Source organism: Penaeus monodon, chromosome 42 (genome assembly GCF_015228065.2).
Source record: "Penaeus monodon isolate SGIC_2016 chromosome 42, NSTDA_Pmon_1, whole genome shotgun sequence".
NCBI lineage: Eukaryota > Metazoa > Arthropoda > Malacostraca > Decapoda > Penaeidae > Penaeus > Penaeus monodon.
The window spans coordinates 14,271,555-14,281,554 of record NC_051427.1 but is presented as its reverse complement, the minus strand read 5'-3'; the positions used below and the strand labels follow the sequence as shown (position 1 = coordinate 14,281,554).

The following is a 10,000-nucleotide window of genomic DNA, read 5'->3' as shown; positions in this document are numbered from 1 at the left end:
CTATCTATCTATATCTATATCTATATCTATATATACATATATATATATATATATATATATATATATATATATATATATATACATATATTTATATATATATATATATATATATAATATATATATATATATATATATATAAATATATATATATATACATATATATACATATATATATATATATATATATATATATATATATATATATATATATATATATATATATATATATATTTGGGCTTAAATCATCTATTTAAGCAATTAGTCCATTAACATTCCCAACTAACATACTGCATAGAACTAAAAGAAGCATAAAGCTCAAGGGTGAGAAAAGACACCAAAGTATAAATTCTTTATTAACTATACCACATGTCACGAGTCTTGCTCCTCTATTACCATGTCCTTCATGTTTTCCAGTAACTCCTGTCTTATTGCACCATTACTGAGGATAGAAGATGGAATTTGAATGTCTTCACCAAACACCGTCTGTAAAAATAGAAAAAAAAAAACATGGGTATTGATTTATGAATGAAACAGTGCTTGTATACACTTCGAAAAACTGAGTGAACTTTATTTTGCCAAAAGGGAGGGAGGGAGGGAGGGAAAGAAAAGTGGGTGGGAAGATGAGAGGGGAAGAAGGGAGGAAAGGATGGGGGTGGAGGGAGGAGGGAGGAGGGAGGAGGGAAGAGGGAGAGAATAAATGAGGAAGTAAGAAACAAATAGAGCAAATAACCAACTAGTTTATTTAGAAGTCCTAAAGTTCTACACATTCAACTCTTACCTCCTCTTGGCAAAGATCAAAACTGTCAAGTTCCTCATCAGAGTCACCATCTTCTCGCAGTCTCTGCAGTAGCCCATCTCCTTCCAAGACTGGCTGTAACCACCTGTGGGTTAAAGCCCATGCCTTCTGTTCATGTATACCAAGATGTCTAAAAGACACATGCTACAAAAATGCTATGTATTCAATCAGATTCATGAATCAGGTTATGAAAATCAAGAGAAATTATAAACTGCTGGAGAGTATAACTGCAGTTAGATATGACATAACCAATATTGTTACAAAACATTAAAAAATATAGAGACAGGGTGGGGATGGGAAAAAAAAATCCTCAAAGTGAATTTCATTGGTTTCAAGGTGTACCCACTATTAAGAACAGAATTCTATGTAAGAAACCAATTTGCTGACTTCTCTCAACAAATACCTTTCATCCTGGAAGAGTGACGATGGAGGCACTACCAAGTGGTCTGATATCACACGATGTTCTTCCAGGTTGTATGTACTTTTGAAACTGTGACTGCACATGTAACATTCATTCTTTGCAGTCTGTTGAGGTGAAATATTTATAAAAGACACCTTTAACTGCTTAAATCAGTAACAAAATTGACTAACCACTTACAAGGATATACATCAAATTGTAAAGCAATAATACTGACACATATTCTTCTCCCTACTACCAGGAAATCCTCTGAATAATAGACAATGTATATAACAGCAAATTCTTTTATGCTGATGCACGTAAAGGCATAAAAAGGGACTCATATTTGGTTTTATCAACAATCTACTACTATGGAATATCAAAGTTAAAATGTTAAATGGAAGAATAAAGGAAATCCTACATTATAACAAGTTATTTATAATGCTAGAATGTCTACCTTGCTATTTCAGTAATTCATATTTTCTGTTGAAACTTTTTTACATGTTATTTCTTACCCTATGCAGTTGTAACTATTAAGGACTGACTATTGAAAATAAAGACATTATGTTTGTTTTATATAACAGTATCTGACTTTCTTCATTACATAACTTGTTGATTATTATTAATATTATAGAATGCATTATACAAATATCTGCTTACCTTCCACCTCATGAAATTGATAAGCTTAACTTGGCTGTAGAAAGGCAAACCACTCATTACACCAGTAAAGTCAAAGGAATGAAACTCCTGCATGTGGCCGCAGATTTGTGTGTGTGATTCCTCTCCTGACACTGTGTAACGGCAGAAGAGGCACATGACTGGGATGTCCAATTCCTTTTCTTCGGTGCCTTTGATTTCTTCTCTGAGCTTGTCATCTTCCAGCACAGAGTTTTTGTACTCACACAAGTCTTCTGGTATGATCTGAAATTGGAAGAATGCAAGTAGAAAGTTGAAATTCCTTTCTTTATGTGAGCCAGTAAGAGCAGGTATGTAAGTCTGTCAACTGGTATTAAAATGCGAGATGATATCATATACCAGGCAATAAACAAATTTATCTCTTATTTATAGTATCTTTTAATAACTTCAACTATTAATCTATTTATTACCTGTTCACCTGTAAGTCTTCAGAAAGCATGCAAGTGTTCTAGGTAAATGCAAATATACCTGCTTTGAGACACACAACCCCCCCCCCAAAAAAAAAAAAATATATAATCACACTTTATAAGAGACAAACTTACAAGGTACACTGTGAAGGCTAATCTAACTTCTAGAAAAGAACCATTTACGAGTATTTCTTACCTTGTCTTCATCCTCAACCTCCACATCCTCCAAATGGCATAGAAGACCGTCATTGTTCATTATTGGTATAAGGAACCTGGGAAAGCAATTGTTTCAGGAGAAACTGGTAATGGTTCACCATATGACTTGATTCTTATTCCAACTCAGAGACATGACAGACTGAGGGAACAACTTTGATTCTAATTAATGCTATCAAGTGGTGAAAAATTATACTTCTAATTCATTCCTAAATATGCCCATCATGGGACAATTTCTCGAAAACATTAACCAAAAGCATTATCTATTGCATCTATCTTGATTACCCCCAAATAATTTGTTGAAAGAAATGCAAGGGCAAATACTCCCGGGACAAAAGAATACATTTTCTCTACTGATGCTTACTGTTGGTGTTCCCAAACTGAACTGCTGGGAAGGACACAGTGACCAGCTTCTGCCATGTGTTCTTGCAAACTGTGCTGAGTTGGAAAAGGAACTTGACACACAAGACACTGATGGTCCCTAAGCTGCAAAGGTAATATATTCCCATTAATTTTTTTTTTTTTTTATCTTGTAATTTTGTGATGATATCTATATCTCTCGTGGGAGACTATATAAGGATTTCATATCATAATCCTCCAAGATACTTCACTCAATAACTAATCTTTCAGAGAAAAATAATTTTATTGCTATTACACAAGTCTATGGGTTTTGCCACCATGTTTTAGTACAAACCTAAAGTGCAGTTGTAAGCCTAGTAACACCAAAGCAGGACGTCATCAGGATTTCTCCTGTGTTCTGGACGATTTTACGGGGATAAACCCCCTCAACTGGGTTGTCCTTATACTCAGAGTGTGCGTGGTGTGTGTGTGTGTGTACATACACCAAATTGTGTCGGATATTATGGTCAGGGACTCCAGAAAAAAACAGTGCCTAGTAAAAATTACGAATACTGAGTGTGATGCTAAGGTAACAGGGTGCTGTACCAACGACCGTTGGCGAGACCTGGTGAATGTATGTGTGACAGCACTTGACCTGGCGCTCGCACCCTCCCCGCGCCCGACCGCAGGGAATTAATCACCCAAGAAGCGGACGGGACAACCACCCCCACTGTCCTACCATGGATGAGGGTGGGGACGCGCTCGATGCCCCCCCAGTACCAGTGCCAACTACCACCCCCTCAACCCTCCACTCTATGGGAGGGATTGATTCCACCGAACATAGGGATGTAAACGATGTGGATTCGACTGCCGACCCTGATGCTGATAACGAGGGATTCCAACTCGTTCAGACCAGAAGGAAAAAAGTGAAAACCATGCCGAATAACACAAGCAACCTGACCAAGAAAGCAAACGGAATGACCCAAAAGCGCGAACCCATCGCCCCCCGGGAGAGGTACATTAGACTGGCCTTTCCTGAGGACACGACTTCCGTCGATAAAATAAGGTGGATGAGGGAGGTCAGCCAGCTGCCGCCCCTCCAAGAGGAAGGCCCGCTAGACATGGTGCAGGGAAGATGGATATCCTCGCGCTACGTCTATGTACGACGAGAACAACAACAATATGTGGCCATGATGATTAATGGCACTTTTGCGGGGATCTCTCTGCAAAACAAAGACGAGTTTCAGCCTAAAAAGAAAAAATACGGGGAATACCTGGTTACCAGGTTTCCGAAGGAGGCGGCCGCTGAGGAAGCACTGCATCTTCCGGGCGTTTTTAAAGCCCGGAGGATCTATAAGGATGGACAGCCCTTGAACAGGCTCATCATTGTATGGAGCGGTGAACAGCCGCCACCTACAGAGTACCAATTCTTTGGAAGATACATAGAGCCGAGCTCCATTCGACCGTGGTGCTCAGAGGTTGTAGTCTGCTACAAGTGTCAAGGTTATGGCCACGTAGCTAAATATTGCAGGAAGGACACAGCGTGTGCTGTCTGTGCAGGAGCTCACCAGGCAAAGGACTGCCCTGCAAGAAACGACGGAAAGGACAACGACAATGAGAACGCCGCCACCATCGTGAAGAGGTGCGTCAGGTGCAGAGCGGAGGGTTTGTGACGGCCTGGCACCGTAACTGCCCCCACAAACCGCCACGAGCACCCCCCCCACCTGCCCCGACCGTACCCATCGACCGCGGAGTGGCGATGCCCAGCCCAGCCACACACACCCACCCTGGGCCGCGTGACGTCACCAACCCACAGGAATTCCCGCAACTGCCAGGGGGATTCCCCATCCTAGGAAACAGTGCCACAGGAGAAACCATTGGTGAAAAAGACATGGATACGGCCGAGGAAATAAGAAGCATCAGGCAAGAGATTGCTGAAATGAAAAAAAGCATCAGGCAAGAGATTGCTGAATTGAAAAAAATGATAATGGAGAACAAAAGTGATCGTGTAGACAGGGAAAATGTGCGTTCTGATGATGTTAGTGATGTTGAAAATACGAATGAGGTCTCTGATATTATTATTACGCACGTGCGTTCTGATGATGTTAGTGATGTTAGTGATGCTGACAATACGAATGAGGTCTCTGATATTATTATTACGCACGGCGGACCATCTGAAAACAGTGACGACAGTGACCGTAAAAATGACGCTGACGAAGATGCGAAGGAAACGGCTGATCTGTGGGACATCACTCAGAAAATGCTATCAGGTACGGATTATGCGTATAGTATCAATACGCGGAAAGCGCGCAAACAGATAAATAAAGAAGATACAACACAAATACGTAATGCAGTACAAGAAATATGCAGACTAAAGAGTTTCATCAAACAGAAATTTGACCAATCAGTTAAACATAGGGTGTGATGGGGGACAAGAAAACAATTACTTTTCTTTCATGGAATATACGTGGTGTCAACCGTAGAATTAATGACTTGCTTTACTATATTCATAACAATAATGTTGACGTTATCTGTTTACAAGAGCCCTTCACATCAGTCACTAAAATAAAAACCGCCCCTAGAATTAGAGGCTACCACTCCTATACGAACACAGGAATGACAGGCCTATTGACTTATGTCAGTGACACCATACCGCATAAGTTGGTGCAGAAATCTAATGACAATAATGTGCAGTATCAGCATTTACATATTCGAACAGCCTCTGGGTTTTTCTCTCTGTACAATGTATACGCAAGGTGTAGAAAGTTTCAGACTGATTCACTGCCCAACTTTCAGAATCACGGCACAATATGCATGGGAGATTTTAATGCTAGACATTATACATTTGGAGATAGTCAATGCAATGAAAATGGCGAAGAGTTCCGACATTTTGTGAACAACAGATCTATGACAGTATATGATACAGACAGGCAAACTCACGTGGCGGGGGGCAGGCTAGATTATGTAATAGGAAGGGATCTTGTGCATGGAAACGTCAGAAGCATGCTTGCAACAGAGCTAATCAGTGACCACTTTGCAATAGTAACGAGATACGCTGTTGATAATACTCAGTCACCAAAAACAAATAGGGTCAAAATTTCTATCCCCCCTTACCTTGAGCATCACTTTAAATCACGTATCTATGACTGGTACAATGATTACACAGTAACAAGTGTTGATAAATTTTCCATGGACATGACAACAGTGGTCACTGATTACTACAACACTTGGGTCTGTCCAAAGAAAACCTTCAAGAACAGCAACTCACAACGCTGCAAACAACCTAAGTGGGTCGGTGACCCTACATTATTAAGGGAACAAAAGCGAGTTCAGGAGCTTTATGATATCTACAAGCAGGATAATACCCGTGACAACCTTATTGAATTTCTTAAAGCTAACAAAAACCTACGGGAATTAAAACTCATTTCAGAAATGAACACTTTGAACAGTTCCTACAAAGCATTAACAATAACACCTCAATGTCGGAGGTCTGGAAAAAAATTAATCGAATTTCAGGCAAACCAACTAACACCCCGCAGTTCCATAGTCCTCTTGCACAAGCAGATATGCTCCTTAGTCAATGGGCTGGAGCGTCCAAATTGAGCTCACTTCCCACAAATATTCAGGATCACCTTAGTCAATCTAAAATTGCACGCAAATTTGCCATTGAGATTGGATGTTCTGATACTGACCCCTCAGACTTTGCTGAGATCACTGAGTGGGAACTAAACAATGCACTGATCAAAGGAAAAGCGTCCGCCCCAGGTGAGGATGGAATTACCTATAGTGTCCTCCGCCTTATAGCTCAGGTACCTGGTAATCCCCTTTTGCACCTATACAGGTTAAGTTTGTCACAAGGTATTCTGCCTGGCTCCTGGACACGCAGTCTAATCATCCCTATACCGAAATCAAACACTGATAAATACCGACCAATTTCATTAACCTCATGTGTATGCAAAGTTCTAGAAAGGATAATTTTGAACAGACTCAGGTACAGGTTACAAGGTAAATTATCTCACAGACTGTACGGATTTCTATCGGGACGTAGCACACAACATTGCTTTGCAGAGTACTTTTCACACTCTAATCCAGGGAAGCACACTGTTTTTCTTGACCTTAAGTCAGCTTTTGACATTGCAAACAGAGAAGTTATCCTAGAACAATTAGTAAGCTTTGGCATCCGGGGTAAGATATTGAACTGGATTAGAATGTATCTCTCGAACAGATCTGCAAGTGTCCTGTTCAGGGGAGTGAGAAGTTCCACTTCACAGTCTTTTGAACTTGGGACGCCACAGGGAGGAGTTCTCAGCCCTATGCTGTTCAATGTCCTCATGCACAAGCTGGTGGCAGATATCCCACTTGGGGATGGTGAATCCATTATATGCTATGCTGATGACATATGCGTCAGAGCATCATCACAAGTGAGGATGCAAATAATTCTCGACAGAATCACAGCAAAGGCACATGAGTGTGGATTAGTCATTTCCGCTGAGAAAACAATGGCTCTAAACCCATGTATCATACCCCCACCCACTTTTCGCATAGGTGACCAGGAGCTTGACATATGCCACAAGTATAAATATCTCGGGGTGAATGTAAATGATGCAGACCTGGTCCTCTCTCTAAAGAAGAGACTCTGGGAGAGATTGAAACCTTTGAAAGTTCTTGTCGGAAGAGAACATGGCATCAATGTTAAGCTCGCTAGACTGTTTTACTTGGCTTTTATAAGGTCAGTTGTAGACTACCATGCACTGCACTTGTTGCAGTGTAAGGAATCAGAAATAGGTAGTTTGGAGGTAGTGCAAAATGAAGCTATGAGGATTATCCTCGGCGCCCCGAGAACAGCAAGGATAGTAAACATGAGATCAGAATTAAACTTACCATCCATTTCTGATAGAATAATATTTATTTCCACCATATTTGGGGTCAAAGCTCTGAGGGAACCCTCGTATCTCTCAGATTTCCAAAAACGCGCGCCCTCTGATACACAAAATCTCCATGAACATTATAAAACTCAATGTTCCAATTAGTAAAATACCAAAAGGTCGCTCCATTCCACCATGGAAAAATTCAACATTGATCGTGCACCTTACATGTCTACCACAAAAAAACAGGGTGCATAACTGTGTGTTGAAACAAATTGCGCTAGCAACGGTAACGGAACACACAGAATCTATGGGTGATGATGCATATGAGTGTTACGCCGACGGATCCGTACAGTCTGGATACAAAGCTGGTTGTGCTTGCGCTGTATACAAAAATGGCTTACTACAACATCAAGTTAATATGAGAATACAAAACTGGGCCAGCACTACACAAACGGAGCTGGCAGGTATACTCCTCGCAACGGAATTCTTAATGTCTAGGGGCTCTGGAGTAGTTTTCTGTGACTCTCAAAGTGCTCTTCGGACGCTAAATTCTTTCAAAGCAGGTGGCGATGAAGAAATTGTGAGTTGCATTAAGCGTAACGTAACCTATGCAACAGAGCGTAATTTCAACATTCAGTTTGTATGGATACCATCTCATGTTGGCATACGCAAGCACGACCACGTAGACAAATTGGCGAAAGAAGCCTGCAGCAAGGATATTGTGAACATAGATCTTGGGATGCCTCTTGCTAGGGTTGCACATATATTGAAATGTTTCTCATAAGGAAGAACTAGTAGATCTGATTAACACTCAAAGGCCTGAAAGCTGTACCATAAGGCACTACGATCAGTATAGGGATGGCAAGCCTTCCTATGGGTGGCACCGAAGTCAAACCAGACATTGTGACGTGGTTATTGCCAGAATACGTTTAGGTTACAGAATGTACTGGCAACTGCACGGTGCAAGAAGTGCAGATGAATCTAGATGTAGACTGTGTAACGAAGAAAACAAACGAACGCTTGAGCACTATATCTCGGAATGTCATGTGATACAGCCTTTCAGACCACCTAACATGAGGTATAAAGAACTATGTGAATATTTCATTTCATCTGATACATTGGAAGATATACTCGTACTATACCCTAAATTTACTATGTGATAACTCCCGTATGCAAATAACAGTGTTATTCAAACACAGTGGCAAAAGCATATGTAAGTAATAATTTTTGTATGATGTATGATTTATATTTATATTTTACCTTGTACAACTACAGTAGTTACAGACTACTGTACAATGTCAGACATATGTAAAACTGTAATCATGATTGCCCACGCCTGAGCAGATAGCCAGGGTGGTAAATAAACTTACTTAACTTAACTTAACCTAAAGTGCATTAGAATGTGTCATAGCTAAATATTCCATAAAGTTTACCCAAAACCCATGGTATGTAAGGGGCTAAACCCAAATAATATTTTTATGAACTTAGAAATTTTGTATTTTCTGAGTCCTTACACATGTACGAATGAAGTTGATGACCATAACTTTCTGATAGAAGGTAAGGTTCTTTGTACTGTACTCAAAGTCAAACTGATGATAATTCTTCATGTGATGATAAAGCCCATCGGGAACCTAGAAAGAAAAAAAATATATCTATTTAATGGTGCCTGATTGTTGTAATCAAGAAGGGAGAATCACAAAAAATATATATATAAATAAAGAAAGTGAAAGGGAATATATTTTTTCATAGGGCTAGGAAAGTTTAGATTTGAAAAAGAGAAAATTACAAATTATGATTCAATAAAAAGAGGTTTATACCTATTTACCTCATTGGCTAACCTGTTATTTTCTAACTCATTTTCCTTATTTCATCATTGCAAATAGCCACAGAACATGCAGTTGTCTATGCATCTGACAAAACTGTGCACTGTTGACCAACAGACTCTTGCAATAGTCTAATAACACTCAGATTTGGGTCCTTTGGCTACAGCATTATGATAATACAAAGTTGGGATGGAATTTTGCTAAAGAAATATGAATACATGAAAAACAGGTGAGTTAATTTGGGTATTAGAAAAGATGCAAGGGGATCACCAGAAAAAAAGCAACTTTCATCAACATCACATAAGATATAAAGGAAATAATTGTATATTTGAAGAAAGAATGCAAGTAATAAACACCGCAATAAACATACAATAGGAAGCATGATGTGAATGTAAATACAATAACAAAGGTGAAAAGAAGTGAATGATGCATTTAATAAACTGTTAATCACACAAAACTCA

The 10,000-nt window shown here is 39.6% G+C and overlaps 1 protein-coding gene and 1 long non-coding RNA gene across 2 annotated transcripts in view; both read right to left on the bottom strand.

Moving 5' to 3' along the window:
* Positions 1–337: 337 nt before the first annotated feature.
* Positions 338–10,000, bottom strand: part of LOC119599164 (zinc finger protein 277-like) — a 14,317-nt gene continuing 4,654 nt past the window's right edge. Inside the window, exons 7-13 of the mRNA XM_037948917.1 lie at positions 9,231–9,347; positions 2,874–2,995; positions 2,493–2,568; positions 1,854–2,114; positions 1,200–1,321; positions 779–881; positions 338–483 (exon numbers count right to left, since the gene is read on the bottom strand). Coding sequence (XP_037804845.1) covers positions 370–483; positions 779–881; positions 1,200–1,321; positions 1,854–2,114; positions 2,493–2,568; positions 2,874–2,995; positions 9,231–9,347 — 915 coding nt within the window. The 3' untranslated portion in view covers positions 338–369. The remainder of the gene's footprint in view (positions 484–778; positions 882–1,199; positions 1,322–1,853; positions 2,115–2,492; positions 2,569–2,873; positions 2,996–9,230; positions 9,348–10,000) is intronic.
* LOC119599346 lies at positions 3,022–9,222 on the bottom strand. The gene is made up of 2 exons (XR_005231064.1): positions 9,102–9,222; positions 3,022–3,203 (listed from the first exon to the last, which is right to left on the bottom strand). It is a non-coding gene; the product is annotated as an uncharacterized LOC119599346 (long non-coding RNA).